Source organism: Lemur catta, chromosome 11, assembly GCF_020740605.2.
Source record: "Lemur catta isolate mLemCat1 chromosome 11, mLemCat1.pri, whole genome shotgun sequence".
NCBI classification, from domain to species: Eukaryota; Metazoa; Chordata; class Mammalia; order Primates; family Lemuridae; genus Lemur; species Lemur catta.
Window position 1 is genome coordinate 16,768,407 of NC_059138.1, and position 17,490 is coordinate 16,785,896.

The 17,490-nt window shown below is 38.5% G+C and overlaps 1 protein-coding gene across 1 annotated transcript in view; it reads right to left on the reverse strand.

Moving 5' to 3' along the window:
* EXOC4 (exocyst complex component 4) overlaps window positions 1-17,490 on the reverse strand; it is a 721,344-nt gene that overhangs the window by 208,396 nt on the left and 495,458 nt on the right. Inside the window, exon 11 of the mRNA XM_045564932.1 lies at window positions 4,235-4,454. Coding sequence (XP_045420888.1) covers window positions 4,235-4,454 — 220 coding nt within the window. The remainder of the gene's footprint in view (window positions 1-4,234; window positions 4,455-17,490) is intronic.

Genomic DNA, 17,490 nt, shown 5'->3' on the forward strand with positions numbered 1-17,490 from the left:
TATTAGATCCAAAACAATGTCAATTGTCTAAAAGTATTAATTGCTAAAAAAAATACAGTGGCTACACGATCACTATCAAATTCCCTATGTCTCAGGGAAGACTGGTACCAAAGAGCTTGCAGACAAGCGTAATCCTCAGACTCCACTTTGCGTAGAACTGGTTTAGAGCAGACAACAGGGTTCGATCGCCTGGGTTTGAATTACAGTTCTACTACCTGCCAGCTGTATGACTATGGGCAAGTTATTTCATTTCATTGTTTCTCAGTTTTCACACCATAATAAGAACACCACTCCATAGAGTTGTTGCCATACATTTAAAGCACTTGCAAGTCAATGCATCTAAAGCACCCAGAATAGTGTCTGACTCACAGCAAACACAGTGTTAGCTGCTACCTGCTATTATGACTGCTGTCATCACTATGATTACTTCTACTATTAGTACGAGTACTACTCTGCTGTATCATTTTGGGCCAACGCTTGCACGGCTGTTTCACGTATATAATGGTGCTTGTACTCTTTTCCTTCCTGTTCACTTCCATCCTTCCCTCCTGGGGAACCTGCGACTAGAAAGTAAAGTCACTGATGTGAACGCATGTTAGCACCCACAGGAATGTCCCCTCACAACCTGAGTGTCTGTACTGCCCCAAGGCCATTTTGGAGAGACAAGGACAGAGTGTCCTGGGCTTCTCTTCACAGGGCTCCCAGGCGCTGCGTCGGCCCATCACCAAATGGAGGCAGTACTGAGACAGCTGTCCTTCCACCCTCCCTGGGAGTCCTGCTGGGTGACGCTGTATGACACTGGGTGCTGCCTTGGGGAAGGCACATCCTCTCTTCCACTCTGTGACCAAACCACAGTCTGGCAGAGGGAAGCACTTCTAAGGACATTTTTAAACTTCCTGTAGTTGAGTACTTAATCTATATGCATCTTTCACACAGATGTATATTTCCTCTAAGCTCCCTTCTTAACATTTGTTTTGGAGCCTCAGCTAAAATTTTTGAGAATTATTTCTTACTTTTTGTTCAGTTTAGCTGCCCATCATTAGCTGGGAATAAAAATATCAAGGAGAAATAGAAACATGTATAAGAAACAATGAAACTTGAGCATGGCAGGTTGTTAAACACTTGACAAACCTTATAAAGCAAGAGAATTTCTCAAGATGGGGAAAAAATAACCATCACCTCATTTGCTTTTTAAACCTCCAAACTCTGAGAATATTAAACAAATTTATTGACATGGTATAACTAATTTGCATTTCCATAAAATAAAATTTTTATGAAGAAAGAGAGGACAAAATAACCAAAAACCAAAGCAAGGGTTTAAGCTCTGAAAGCAAATTTGCAGCTTAATAGCTTGAATGGCCTTGGTGTCAAGATTTACTCACTTATATATAATTACTGTTTCCTGACAAGGTCAAAGAGAGAAAAGGTAGAGGTGAAGTCCTTACCTAGCCTTGGAATGGAGTAAATGATTTAAAGGACGAGAGGCACAGTAACATGTACAAAATGGCAGGTGACGAGGTTGGGAGGATCTGGCAGGCACAGAGACAGAATGGCCAGAGATGTCATTTAGCTGGTAGTATATGGCCCTGCTGTGGCCCAGATTGTAGTCAACTAGTTATGAGTTTTAATGTGTCTTTGCTACTCTAGCTGAAAATTATCACGTAAGTGATAAGCCAGCGTCTTTAGCTCACAGATACACTCTGTAGTGCACTGTTGCCTTTTTTCCCCTTTTAAATTCAGTACACTAAGCATTTTAAAGTTGCTCTGTATGGTATATAGCATGACGCTGCAGGGAAATAAACACCAACAGGTTTTCTGATGGAAGTGAGACTAATAACAGGGTCAGACAAAATGTAAAAGTAAACATGTTTTTGTCACTCTGTATTTCTTATCTTTCCATCTGACTCTGCAGGTATTTATAACTCTCAAAACTTATTCACTATATTCATCCATCCATCCATCCATCTAGCCACGCATGCGTTCATTCATTCAATAAATTATTTATTGAGCACCTTCCCGTTGCCTAGCACTATAATATGCTTTTGGAACTTACCCTCTAGTGGTAACAGACAGAAAATAAACAAGTTAGCAAAATTAATTAATAAGTATAGTTGTGATACGTGTTAAGAAGGAAAAAAACCAAAATGTTAAAATATTGATTAACTGGGGAGATCTATTTGGGAGGCTGACAACAAGGGTATTCCATTCAGATGATTCAAATGAGGAAACATTAGTGAAGAGAGAACTTCCAGAGGTAGAGGGAGGGTTGAAAGAAGCAACAAGGGATATTGAGGCACCCAGAGACTAGTGATGGCAGGAAGCTGAAATCAAGAGGCCAAGAGAAGAAATTGCACTGTGAGAGCCAAGTGATAAGTGCAGCTATGAGGCGAGTGTCATCTGGCAGGACCTCTAGTTACGGGAAGAGGCAACACAGCTAGGACCATGATCCAAAGTGGGGAGGACGAGGAGAAGAAATCACCCTACCTCGCTCTCCTTTCACCCTCCGATCTCCTGTTGGTGCTTCCTACTGGCAGAACCCGATCAGAAGCCACCCGGCAAGGGAGCCCCCATGATACAGCCCATAGGTTTGGCCTCAGTACTGACAATGGATGGCGGTTGAGGGAAAAGGGGAGAATGGAGAATAGCCAGGAAAGGGGACCTACTTAGGTAGGGCAGTCAGAAAAAGCCTCTCAGTGTAGGTGACATCTGAAGTGAGACTCAGAGAGGAGAAGATCCCAGGCACACACTGAGCCAGCGGGAGAGGAATCCAGCAGGAGGAAGAGTGAGCACACTTTGCCATTCCCCTTCTCTGCAGCCCGTACTCGGCACAGATCCCTCACCGGGAGCATCTGTAACACAGTCCCAGGCCCTGCGAATGAACATCTTCCTGGGTGTGATGCCTCTATCCTATGTTCTACAATATCAAAAGAGTTTGGTCATTAAAAAAAGAATGCTAATAACTAGTACACCTCCCTGAGAAACGTCCAGCACTTCTGTTAATTTTAATGTACAAAGAAGGAAAAATCAAGGAAGACATAGATAAAGGCAGGTGTTGGGAAGGGGACTGAAGCAAATATAGCTTTCTTCCATTTATACAACTTCTTTCGAAAAGCACAAGCCTTCCACACTTTGAATAGCCTCACTGCATGTAACTCATGTAAAAATGTGCTATTGTGGCTGGGCAGTGGCTCATGCCTATAATCCTCGCATTTTGGGAGGCTGAGGCAGGAGGATCATTTGAGGCCTGGAGTTTCAGACCAGTCTGGGCAACATAGCAAGACCCCATTGCTACGAAAATAAAAAAAATCAGCCAGGTGTGGTGGTGCATGGCTGTAGTCCCAGCTCCTCAGGAGGGTGAGGTAGGAAGATCACTTGAGCCCATGAATTTGAGATTACAGTGAGCTATGATAACACCACTGCACCCTAGTTTGGGCAATGGGGCCAGATCCTGCCTCAAAAAAAAAAAAAAAAAGTTCTACTGTGTCCATCTTTCTCTTAAATGAAGAAATACTATAAGAATTTGGTCACAATGTAATAATAGATAATGTATACCTATAATTTAAACTCATATTAATTATTTTAATTTTATATTTACCTCCAAATCACTAGCTAAAATGTTTATAAAATATCTACCTCCAGCCTATTAATCAAAAATATCTGACAGATTATTTTATTTTTTCTGTTGCCCAGAAACCATTTTGTTATAGTCAAAGTAAAATTTTCAATATTAACAAGATCATCACTGGAATTAAATGATCTGACTTTTAAAAGCCAGTTTCCAGGTTCAAATTCACTGTGAGCTGGCCAAGGTATTTACAGTACGTCTGCCCTCAAATGGTACAGAGAGTTTCCCGCTGGTAATTGAGGTTAATCAGAAGAACTTCCTTCCTGTTAATCCTTCATACTCTGGGATGCATTCACCAATGGAAAAAAATTCCTTTCAAGGACAAATTCCAGGCATGATAATGAGGAGTGGCCTGCATGTCAATGAGACTCTCCATCTCCCATGTCCAAAGCTCACCATTTTTTTTCCTAAAGATCTTAAGGAACTTCCATTACCCAACTACATTAGACCAAAATTTCCCTAGTGCCTGTGCAATTTATTTCCTCTTGTTTTCTCCCTGATGTATATGGAAACAGATGGCAATTCTTCTTCTTCTTTTTTTAATTTATGACTCTTCCCACGTCAATGACAACTGCTGATAAAAACAGTAAGTTCAAAGTGTATGATTACCTGCAGGAGAGGTCGTTGCACCCCCAGCACCTTCATGGTGTCTGCATTAGCCAGAATCTTCAAGGGGTCAGATGTTTTAGTGACTCCTTCAATCTCCTTGTTGATCTCAGCCAAGACCTGGTTGAGGAAGATGTTTTTGATGTACATGGTGAGAAACTCTCGAAGAGGGCACTGTTTGGCTGGACCAAGTCCTAGGGCATGCTCAATCTCCTGAATAAATCTGGAAGACAAACAGTAAGAAAGATGTTAAATATACCAGAAAAATAGATGAGTATGACACGACAGATAGGAGTATCTCCAGGCTTTGGCTATTTCCAGGAAAAGGGCAGGTCAACACTTTCTTATTTGTCTATATATGATTTTCAATTTTTTCAAAATATATGTTATTTTGAATGAAGGACACTCTTTCAAATTCTTGATGATATAGGAGTTTGGAGGTTAAGAAAGGGAATGGAATAGGAATTGGAGGACAAAAGGGAACGTCAACCTTAATTATAATTGATTTCCTTTATTAAAAATGCTTAAAACATACATAACAGAATGTTAATAACTACAAAATCTCAGAGATGAGTACACAGATGTGTGTTATATTATTCTTTATAATTTTCTATATAGGCAGCCCGTGCTTTGTGTGGCTTGATATGTACAGATTTAAGTTACCACAGTTTAGTCAAATAACATCAGTCCTCTAGTAACGTGATTTAAATTCCACAGTACCACAGTATAGCAACCACAGTGAATTAACCACGAGTAACTGCAGAAAGTACAAATTTTGCTGTTAGCTCCTCAGAAAAAACTATATAAATAACTGATGCGCAAGCACCATGAACAGTGACCAATCACATCACTTCTTCCAAAGTCTACTGGTGACTGGTCACTGCATATTGCTATTCAGTTCATGCACAGGCAGCAAGGCATGGAGTTGTGGTGCCTCCCTGTCTCCTGGTGATAAACCCACGTGACGTTTTATTAAACTGGGTAATTAAAAGTAAGAATTGGCCAACAAAGATAAAAGTACAGCCAAAAAAACAAAAACAAAAACAACCAGTAGAAGTGATAACACTAGAAGTGAAATTTGAATTGAATGTAAATGGAGCTATAGAAGAAATAGCTGCCCGTGGGAATGTTGGCACTGTGGCCACTGGGGGGGCAGATGCAGCCAGGGCGAGGGCCAACACCCACAAGGAAAGTGGCCGTCACGAAAGAGAGGGAGACGGATGGGATGCCAGGGGAAGTAATGCTGGCAAAAAACTTCACATTTAAGGAACTCTTGGAGATATTTCATAACATTGAAAAAACAAAGGACAAATGCTGGCAGCTGATTCAAACATAGAAGGAGTATGACGGTTTGCCAAGGCCCAGAAAAGCAGCTTGCTGTATTTTATAAAGTATGCAAGAAGAAGGTGGCCAGCACTCTTCAAACTACTCTGGATAAGATTTTAACAGAGAAATAAACTACTTTAATTCTCAATGTTTCTAATGTTACAGTGTACTAAATGCATAGTAGTTACCTTATTCTTCATTTCTGTATACATTTATAAATAACAGTAAGAGACCTTTTAATGTTTTGACAAAAATTTTTAAAAGTCATGAAACAACTGTTATTATCCCTATTGAATAAGATTGTTGGGCGTGGTTTTAGCTTGCATGGTCAGTTTTACAGTTACACGGTGCTACGGAAAACAGGCCTCGTACTTTAAATTTTTCCCAAAAAAGAGGAGGAGGAAAGTGAAATGAAATGAAATGAAATAAAGACAAAAAATGAATAACTGGGAAGATATATTTGCAGGTTATATCACAGATGATGGCTAGAAATCAAGGAGAAAAAATATCTGAACAACTTAGTAGAAAAATGATGAAAATTTTGTGAAAAGACTGTTAACAGTAAAAGAAATACAATGGCCATTAAATATTAGAAAAAATTCTTAACTTCATTCATAAGAAAAATGCAAAGTAAACCATACCAAAATACCAATTTTTACACCCCTGGCCAAATTCCAAAAGTTTGAAAACACACTCTGTTGGCATAAGTGTGGGGAAAGAAGTATTCTTGTATATTACTGATGGAAGTGAAAGCAATGGTACAACCCTTATGAAGGGCAAGTTGGTACTATCATTCAAAATTACAAATGTTATTTCCTTTTGACCCAGAAATCCCACTTCTGGGAAATTCTTCTGACAGCCATACCTGAATATGGATGAGATGATCTATATATAGAGTATATAGATCATGGTAGCATTGTTTCTATGGCAAAGACTGGAAACAACCCAAAGTCCATCAATTAGAGAATAAACTGTGGTATATCTACCATTTTTATTGGAATACTGTGCAGCTCCCTCTACCCACAAATGTGGAAGCTTTTGAGCATTAATGTGAAAATACCTCCAGGATATGTTTTTTTGTTGTTGTTGTTGTTGTTTTTTTTTTTTTTTTTTTTTTTTAGAAACAGGGTCTCATTCTTGCTCAGGCTGGTCTCGGACTCCTGGGCTCAAGCAATCCTACTGCCTCAGCCTCCCGAGCAGCTGGGACTACAGGCATGCACCACCATGCCCGGCTAATTTTTTCTGTATATATTTTTAATTGTCCAGATAATTTCTTTCTATTTTTTAGCAGAGATGGGGTTTCGCTCTTGCTCTGGCTGGTCTTGAACTCCTGACCTTGAGTGATCTTCCCGGCCTCCCAGAGTGCTAGGATTACAGGCGTGAGCCACCGCGCCGGGCCCATCTCTAGGATATATATCGTTAGGTGAGAAAAAGCAAGTGTAGACCAATATGTATTTAGCAGTGTTTTACTACGCTAACCTCTTTATAAGAATTGTATATTCTCATTTGTTTATTTTAGCATAAAGACACCCTGGGAAGTCTTATAAAAAACCAAGTATCTGTAGGAGGCAGGGCTAGGGGTGAGGTCTGGAAGAGGAGTAGAAATGAGACTTTTCAATTATAACTTTTTATAATCATTTGATTGTTAAAAACTGAATGTATTAACTACTCAAATAACTTTAAATTAGAAAATTTAAAAATTATCTACATATATCAAAGACTATATTTCATAAATTGCTATCTAATTAGGCCACATTTAAAGTTTAGTATATAAATGCTTTCTTAAGTTTAGCTGTTTAACCTAATAAAGAGTTTCTTTTACTTAATAAAGTAACATATTGCTGTTAATCTTCCAAATCACCAGTTAAATGCCCTATTAACCCCTGGGGGGGGTGTATGTGTGTGGTGGGGGCAGGCGTGGAGGGTGGTAGCATACACATAATGAAAAAAGTAACCAAAAAAGTATAGAAAAGAAAGTGGGAATTAAGAAGGCATGAGAAACAGCAACGAGGCTGCCTAATTGATGTTATCAATGTGGAAAGGAAAATAAGATATAATGGATAACCCCAAAAAAGATATAATTGATCTTTAAGGAGAGGGTAAGTGGACAGGGAAAAATGTGGCAATAAAAGTAGATAGTTAACCATGGCCATAATTTTAGCATCTCCAAATCCCACGTCCTGCGATGTTGACCCCTTCTGATATCACCTAATCCTCAGAGAAATCCCCCACCAAGTGTACCCTGCTCTCCTTGGTTGGCCTCGGGAAGAAAACTGCTGTTATTAATTGACTAATGAGTAAATACATCAAAACTCTTTTTATTATTTTTTTAATATTATGAGAATCAATTGTTGGAATCTATTTTCTTCAAAGGCATTTGGAAAAAAGGTTTTCTGAGCAGAAGTATTTCTTACATTTTTAAAATCTTTAACATTTATTGGAATAAAATTTTTCCTAGTCAACCTGCTCCTCAACAGAGGGACAGAGGCTCTAACTTATCCACATATTTGTTTCTAGTTCCCTATTTGCCTTTGGTGTCCCCCAAATAGGAGCCACTCTGAGCAGCACAGATAGAGGGGCCCCCTCACTTTGGGTTGAGTGATTTCTTTCAAATACAAGTCTTTCGTTCCCTAAAACACATGCATTAGTCTCAAATGACACATCCAGGTTAATGTTGTCATCTCTAACTCAAGGGCACCCATTCAACATGTTTCCAAATCTGCTTTAAGAGCTGTTAGGGGCCTCACTGTGCAGAAAGCATGAAACACGTGGGTGAGAACGAAAGAGAAAAATGAGGGCTGTCCCACAAGTCTCTTCTCTACTGTAGCCAAAAATGGGTAGAATGGTGGCTACTGGGGGTGAGGCGGGGGGCAGATGATGTCAATCGAAGTATTTCAATTAGATGGGAGGAATAAATTCGACAGATCTACTGTAAAACATGGTGATTATAGTTACTAAACAATGTATGAATGCTTGAAAATCACAGAGTAGATTTTAAGTGTTCTCACTACAAAAAATAAGTATGTGAGGTGATGCATATGTTAATTAGCTCGATTTAGCAATCCCACAATGTACACATACTTTAAAACATCACGTTGTACACTATAAATACATATTATTTCTATTTGTCAATAAAAAATAAATAAAAATCTAAAAGGAAAAATTTTTAAAAAGGAAGCAATTGCATTAAATTAACCACCCTTTCGTGGGTAGGAAGGACACAGAAAACAAACTTTGTTAGCCATCTGGGAGGTGAACCGCATTCCCTGTGGCTCTGCAGGGAGGAATGAGTTCGGGAGGTGGAGTGGTCAGGAGCAGAGAAGGTATTCCCGAGTTTGGACCTGTAATGTTCTGTCTTGGGCAGGTTACTTAGCCTCCTTTAGCCTTACTTGTGGGTAATGATAATATTATAATATCATTATCCACTTCACAAGACTGCTTTGATGATTCAATTTGCCAATAAAAATTAAGCACTCAGAATGGAGACTGACACTTAGTAGCTGCTTAGTAAATGGTGTCGCTGCTATTTTTTTTTTTTTTTTTTTTTTGAGACAGAGTCTCGCTGTGTTGCCCGGGCTAGAGTGAGTGCTGTGGCGTCAGCCTAGCTCACAGCAACCTCAAACTCCTGGGCTCGAGCGATCCTACTGCCTCAGCCTCCCGAGTAGCTGGGACTACAGGCATGTGCCACCATGCCCGGCTAATTTTTTCTATATATATATTTTAGTTGGCCAGATAATTTCTTTCTATTTTTAGTAGAGACGGGGGTCTCGCTCTTGCTCAGGCTGGTCTCGAACTCCTGACCTCGAGCAATCCACCCGCCTCGTCCTCCCAGAGTGCTAGGATTATAGGCGTGAGCCACCGCGCCCGGCCTTGCTATTTTTTATAATTACTATCATTATGTTAACCCTGATGAGGTTGGAGATAAAGTGTGACATATTTTATGATTTTTTTTTACCTTGCTCCCCCTTGACTTTCCCATGAAATCATCCCTAATTAGCAATTCAGACCATTAGATTAATAGTTTGACTATTTCAGCAACAAACATATGTAGGAATGACCAAAACCCCACAGGGCCAGAGGCCAAGTGTAAACCATTCACTGCTATAATCTCAGTGCCCAGTAGTGTTACTCTACTGGCTGGCACATAGTAGACTCTTAGGAAACATTTGCTGAATAAAGCATTGAATAAAATAATTAACAGGTCCTTTGATTGCAACCCATAGTTCCTGAAACTAGGGCATGACCTATCTGACAAATACTGCCCTGCTCCCAAGAATTTGGACTAGAGGTCCCAATAAAAGATTTTAAAAAAATCATCCCATATCTCCACCACTGCAGTGTTAACTGGTACTTCCTATTGAGAGAGTATTTTCTAGTTCTTGCCCACATTCCCACATGGTTTTTTATTTTGTGCAATATGATTGTTCATACTAGTTTCTATTCTGCTCTTCCGTTAAGTATTTGAGACTCATTCCATCATGCTAATGAACACAACACTATTAAACCAAACATTTATTAGGGAACACCTTCATTTTGCTTCTGTTGAATTATTTCCACAAATACCGTAAGTAGTTCCTCAACATTTTTCATGGGAGAATCTGTATTTTATTTTCCCCAAATTCCCACAGCATACTGCATGGGTCCTTTCACCTGGTAAGTACTTATAAAATGATCTCTTGAATGGGAGACAGGAGGGAGAGTGAAGGGTGTAGAGGAGAATCATTAAAATGCTCAATTTTTCCAACAATGCTCCTAATTAGCTCTATGGAAATATGAAAGCACAGAATTTTTTAACAGCAAAAAGAATCTCATCGGGAAAGAAGATACTTCATTCAAAGTTAAGCTAGAACACAGATGGAACCCTGTCAAAAAGGTATTGTTTAATCTCATGAAGGGCCTCTCCACGGCGGATTTCCTATCTTTGTGATGAGCAGGTAAAACACAAAGCACAGGTGCATCTGTGTAATGGAAAAAGAGACAACAAAATCAAAAGAAAGGATATATATCATGCTGTGTGGAGAGCATCTAATTACAGGACTCTCAGGAACCTTATTCGGATCAGCCTCCTAAACCTAAGGTTTTAATGTAGGATAAACCAAAAAACAAATAATGACAGTACGCAACTGGCTCTCACTGCATTTGAATGATTAAAGCATGGATCTTATTTCCTAATTTCTAATATTGCTATTTGTAAATATTTAATTTTCAGGTTTTCATCTCAGATTATCAACTAGCGGCCCTCCAAAAGTATGCACATATCCAATACCTATAATTTTTAATTTACTCTTTCCTGCAGTAAGTTGTGGAGCTGTTGGAATGCACACATGAGCACACACTACCTACATTTCACCCAATATTTTCAAAATTTGTATCTTGACTTGATTTCCATCCAGGGAAATTGTCAACTAATTAAAATTTCACTCAAGCTTCTCAAGTCCCTTCCTTAGCCCAGCCTCCTTAGCATAAATTCCATTTCGTTGTAAAGCTCCATTTCTTCCATTTCATCTCAGCCAAGAATTGTGGCTGCTACCGGCTGGAAATATTCTTGAACACAGAGGGCCTACATTATCTTGTAGAAGGTGCAATGGGAGCAGTGATATTTTATTCATTTGAATAAAAAAATAGTTGCTCATAGTAAATAAGTATTCCTTATATTCACACCTTAATGAGTTTTTAAAATTCGATGGCCAACATCACTACTAATGAGACAAACTGAACACCATGTCCCTCCTAATATGTTATGAAGAAGAACACGGCATCACTTCTCTCATATTCTTGCTGAAAAATGCATAAGGTGAATCTAATCATGGGGACACGTCATCTTTCCATAAAACCAAACTACAAAATCAAAGGTGCAAATTTCAGAGCATTCAAAGTCAGGATTCTGGCTTTTAGAGCACAAGTAATTCATTCATGACTCTGTCATAAAAAGTGTATCACTGTTAATTGCTAGTTATGTTTTTAATTGCATGCATTTATATATAACCTGTATCACACAACATATCCTTTTCATTTTGGTATTTCCTGACTTTTTTATTTATTATCACACATAGGTTGTAATAGTTTAAGAGGAATAATGTACAAATTCATATGTAACTGGAAGGCTGGGGATTTTTCTTCTAATCCCATGTAGCAGAACCAGTGGAAAAGTGTGACTTTTCCTTATGGGCTCTGCATCTCCAGGATCTCCCAGCATATCATTTCTAATGTACTTTCTAATCTAGTCTAGACTCTGCAGAGAGGTACCATGCTTATCTCCACCGCGAAGCTCTAAATCTCTTCCACTGCATAATAGCTTTAGAGACTTTAAAAAAAAATCTGACTATCCTCTCTCCATTTTAGTCCAGATTTCTATGTGAAAAGAGAAGTTGCATGATATTTACAGTTCTGCAGGAGCTTTGCTTAAGTAAGTAGACAAGCACGGTCAAAGATAAGCCCACATGGCACCATCCTCATTGTGCCAGTCCTCTATTGTCACATTTACTATATGTACCTTTAATAACACTGTATGACATAGATTATATATAAATGCATACATTATAAACTTAATCATCAATAAACAGTGACACACTGTCTACAACACATTCATGGATGAATTACTTGTGCTCCAAAAGCCAGAATTCTGCATTTGAAATTTGTACCTTTGATTTTGTGTTTGAGTTTTATGTAAAGAAAGCAAACAACAGTAACGACAACCCCGCGGCATGAATGACACATGAGTTACAGGGAGAAAATAAAATGTACATTTTCCCCTAAATCCAGGAAACTGAAAATATCTTTGAACCCAGAAGGGAATGAAACACTGACTGTCAAATGCAGAACTTTCCTGGAGAAATATGGACCCATGTTAAAAGATGGCAAACAGCAGTAATAACACAGAGTCCTGCATTCTGATGACACTTTCTGCACATCACTCTAAGGGAAACAGTGAACTTTTATGAGAACACAGTATATGCAAAATGCCTACCATGCTTGACTTGTATGGAAAAAAAAAAATCAACCCAGAACCCGTAATAAAATCGACTGCCAGACACGAGCCCATCTTTGTATAAAGAACTATGATCAGTTAGCTATACTCAGGTAAATGGGCCTTTGGGGTCAAACTCAAGTGAGTTAAACCCAAGTGAGGCTGGAAAAAACTCAGTCTGCAGAAAGAAGCCACCCCAGCAAATGTGGCTCCTTTAAGACAAATTTCTTACTTACTCAATTGCTCTCAGATATGACATTTAAGACACAGAGAATACTAGAAAACAACTTGGACAAAGAAGGAAAGAAGCCTCAGAGGAATTGATTTGAGATGTATTCAACTTACTTGTATTATCTGGGTTGAAAAAGATCATTTAGAAATGATTTACAAGGGACTCATTCAGAAACAGCAGCAACAGGCATATTTAAGACCATAAATCAGTGGAACATGAAAACCGGAGAAAAATCCATAAAGGTTAATGCACTTTGGAGCACATTTGCCTCTTAATTCATGGGCGTAAGCCATGGGCACATCAGGAAGAGGCTCTCCCCCAACAGGCTGTAATTGTTCATGCTGAGTGTAACTACTGTCTGTGCCTTTTGTATATAAAGATTTTCTGTGTAAAAGTGCAAAATAAGCTCATCACTGCAGAGCCCAATCATGTCCTCAGCCCATACCCGTAGGAGACAATCTGCTGAACTAATGAAATAAAAAGGGATTTGGGCACTCTTATTTGTAATGTATGAAATTCATGCCTAGGATTAGAGGAGAAAAGAGGTAACGATCATTAAGTAAAGGGAGAAGAGAATATTATCTACAAAATTTGGACTCTGTAGGGTTATAAACAAATTTAACTTTTATAAATCTTACCATGACTATATTGCAAGTGATTTGTGACTACATTTAAGTGTTCCCTCCAGACTCAAAAGCACTTTAAGTAAAATGAAGTAAGCCTCTTTAAAATGACAGCTGTTAAATTTTTTTAAGCATATAATTTGGAAATTGAAATGACTTAAACTCTAACCCTTAATATCAAGCAATCTTTTTTTAACAGAAAAAAATGAATATAAAAAATAAAGAAATAAGTAAGGGCTGTTGATACAAAACTTGGAGACAAAATAATAACCCTGCTTTTCCAAGAGGTCTGAAATTTCATTTTTAGCCTTTCAATTTATCTTACTTTTAGTAAAATAGCCTCTTCTTTATATTTTTTATAAAAGATAAGGCTGTCAGAAAATTTTCCAAGAAAAATTGGAACTTATTACAAAATGTCTGTCATATTCCTGGAAACATATTAAATAATACTCTATTTTAGGTACTCCATATCAGTTTGGCCTTCAGATATTCTAATGCAAGACTCAGGGGAATCTGGCAAATCTTCTACCTGTTGCTACGTCAGTACGAGCCGTGTTAATAACTGCTTACACCTATGCAGTTGAGCTTTATGTGAATTATTTTGTGTAATTTTCACATGAACTCTGAGGACTGCACTGTTACTATCTCCATTTTATATATGATGAAACTGAGCAGCTGAAAAAATAACAGCAACATGAACAGCTGACAGTTATATTGTTCTTATTACAGTCATCTCTTGGTATCCGTATCTGCGGGGATTGGTTTCAGGACCCCCTGCGTATACCAATATCCATGCACACTCAGGTCCTGCAGTCAGCCCTGAGGAACTTACCTATATGAAGTCGGCCCTCTATATCCTTGGGTTTCCCATCCTGTGAATACTGTATTTTTGATCTGTGTTTGATTGTGGATACGGAACATCACTGATATGGAGGGCGGAATGCATTTACTGGAAAAAGTCCATGTGTAAATGGACCTGCACAGTTCTAACCAGTGTTGTTTGAGGGTCAAGTGCATATGCCAGCACTGTTTTAAGTAATCACCATGCCTTGCTTCACATATTCTTTACAACACCACCAAGTAAAGTACTTTTATAATCGCCATTTGGAAAAAGAAATGAAGGCACTGAAAGGTTAAGTTACTTTCCTAAGGTCACTCAAGTAGTATATGTTAGAGTCAAAATTTGATCATGGACAGTTAGACTCCAGAGACCATGCTGGACTTGACCACCACCACTCTACCCAACACACCCTTCCAAAATCACTGCCTCTCACTATTCACCAGTGGGGTTAGAACTCTAGAGGTGGGCAGGTACGAGGAGGACAGTCAATAGACACATGCAGAAAACCCTAACGTATGTGCTGAGGTAGTGGGACCCTGTGTGGATGGAAAGGAATACAGTATTGCTAAATACAAATATTTGAATATAAAAGACTGAGAATTATTGATCTTGAAATATAACAAATCTAATCTCCAACCCTACCTTCTTGCTCCTGATGTCCACCTGATAACTCAAACTATGTCCAACATGGAGCTCCTCACCACTGCCTTCTCATTGCTATTTCAATTCTCTCCTCTGCATTCTCTATTTTTGTGTCATCATCATTCCAGTTACCCAGGCTCCAGTTTAAAAATCAAGCCCAGCACGGTGGCTCACACCTGTAATCCTACCACTCTGGGATACTGAGGAGAGAGGATGGCTTGAGGTCAGGAACGTGAGATCAGGTTGGGAAATAGTGACGCCCACGTCTCTACAATATATATATATATATATATATATATATATATATATATATATATATATATATATATATATATATATTTTTTTTTTTTTTTAATTAGCCAGGCATAGTGGTACATGCCTATAGTCTCAGCTACTCAGGAAGTTGAGACAGGAATATCACTTGAGCCCAGGAATTCGAGGTTGCAGTGAGCTATGATGACTCCATTGCACTCTAGCCTGGGAACAGAGCAAGACCCTGTCTCAGAAAAAAAAGAAAAAAATCATTGGTTACTTTTCCCTCTCTCTTGCTACTCAAATAAGAAGCTTTCGGACTTATAGACATTCTGTTTATATTATCTCTTATGTTCATACATTTATCTACTTGTTCACATCTTTATTTTTTTTTTAGGCAATATTTATGGAATACCTACCTCATGCATGCAGTATTCTAGGAGCTAAAGCACCCACAGTGAAAGAATTGTGCCCCAGGGGCTACCCTTCACATAGCATGTGACATGAACTCCAACAGTACAATGCTGGCACCCAAGCGGACATTCCCCTACCTCGATTTGTAACATTCACACACCAATTCAGATTCTTACTAAATGAGATGATGTAAATGAATGAACAGAATATGACATAAGGTAATTTCTTTCCCAGACCTCCCTAAAACAATCTCCTAACTGGTTCTCCCATCTTCAATCCTTTCTTCCTTCAATTTATCTAACATAGAGCTATTGTAACATATTAGTCTCACTAAAGCACAGATCATATAACTACTTGCAGTTTCATAAAGGTGCCCTGCTCTCTCTTGCCTCCAGGTCTTTGCACATGTTGGTCTCTTAACCTGGAATATCCTCCCTCAAGACCTCTTTCCCTACTGTCACTTGTCCTATAACTGCTAGCTCTGATGTCACCTCCTTCAGAGGCCCTTCTCCCTTGAGTGGACAGTGATGCTGTTTAACTATGCACCATACCACCCTAGGTCCACAGAATACTGTGATTGAGGTGTCTGTATTCCCTACTAATTTTTAAACATCTTGAAAAGAGGGAACATGTCTTATTCATTATAGAGAGTATTTAGCATCTAGTAGGTACTCAAGAAATAAGACTAACATTATTTCTACTTCTACTCATCAGCAAATTTGATTTCTGCATAATCTCTGCTTTTTTGTTTTAAAAAAAAGTACATGCCTTTTCTCATGCTGTCCATGTGGTCTACTCCTAGCATTCCCTGGCATTTTCTAAATTGTGACATATCAGAGTGGAGGTTTGAAAAATTATTTTCACTATAGCCTTTCTTCAAAGACCAATTCAAAACTAACTTACTCATAAAGTTTTCCCCGAGCTCTTTAACTACTTTATTTATTTGAAATACTTTACTTCATAGCAGTAGTTATTTTCCTACCTATGTTTTTCTCTCTCTTACTAGACTCAAGCTCCTTCAGAGCAGCAACTGTATTTTGTACATTTTTGAATCATACTAGAAGCACCTAACACTGTATCAAGTACAGTGGACATAGTTAATGTTTTAATAAGTAATAAAAAGTTATTAATACAGCTTATTTAGGTTTATCCTTGAAAGCCAGTGCTTTTTAAAGGGGTTACAAAGCACAGATTATTTTAAGGCTATATTTTAGGAAATAAATATGGCCGGCTAAGCAAGATGAAAAAGGAATAGAGGTGGTGAAAGCAAAAAGAGAAGGCTGTGAAGTTAAATGATGCATGCATTGTTCAATGTATCAATGTGAGGCATTTTTAAGGCAAACTATCAGCAATTTAAAACCTCATCCTTTTCTCAAACGTGAAATTTAGTGAATCTGGCCTAAGTTGAACATTACTTAGGCATCGATGACATAAGTCCAAGACTGGAGGTATTTCATGTGTCAAAAACATGACGGTGCACCTGCTGGGATAAAACTGCAGTGTATATTGGCTGGAAGAGACAGGCTGGTACTCGGTTTTTTCTTCGACTCTTCCTCAACAGGATGGATTTCGTGATGTTTAATAAATTAATGCTTTGGGAAACTCAGTATGAATGATCTCGAATGAGCCTATCTGGCAGCTAACCTTAATCCTGAGCTTAGCTTATGATTATTTCTTATTCCACTCTCATGTTTACTATAACTTATTCACTGCCAGCCTAAATGCAAAGTGTTCTAAGAGAAAAGTATGGGCAAAGTAGTGAGTGATCCCCTAGTCACCAATTATAACATGAATCACAAAGAGATAATAACAATTATGATAAGAATCTTGTCCCTTAAACTTTTCTACTTTTTTAAAATCTTTTTGAGACAGGGTCTCCCTCGGTTGCCTGGGCTAGAAGAGTACATGCAGTGGCCTCAGCGTAGCTCACTGCAAACTCGAACTCCTGGGCTCAAGTGATCC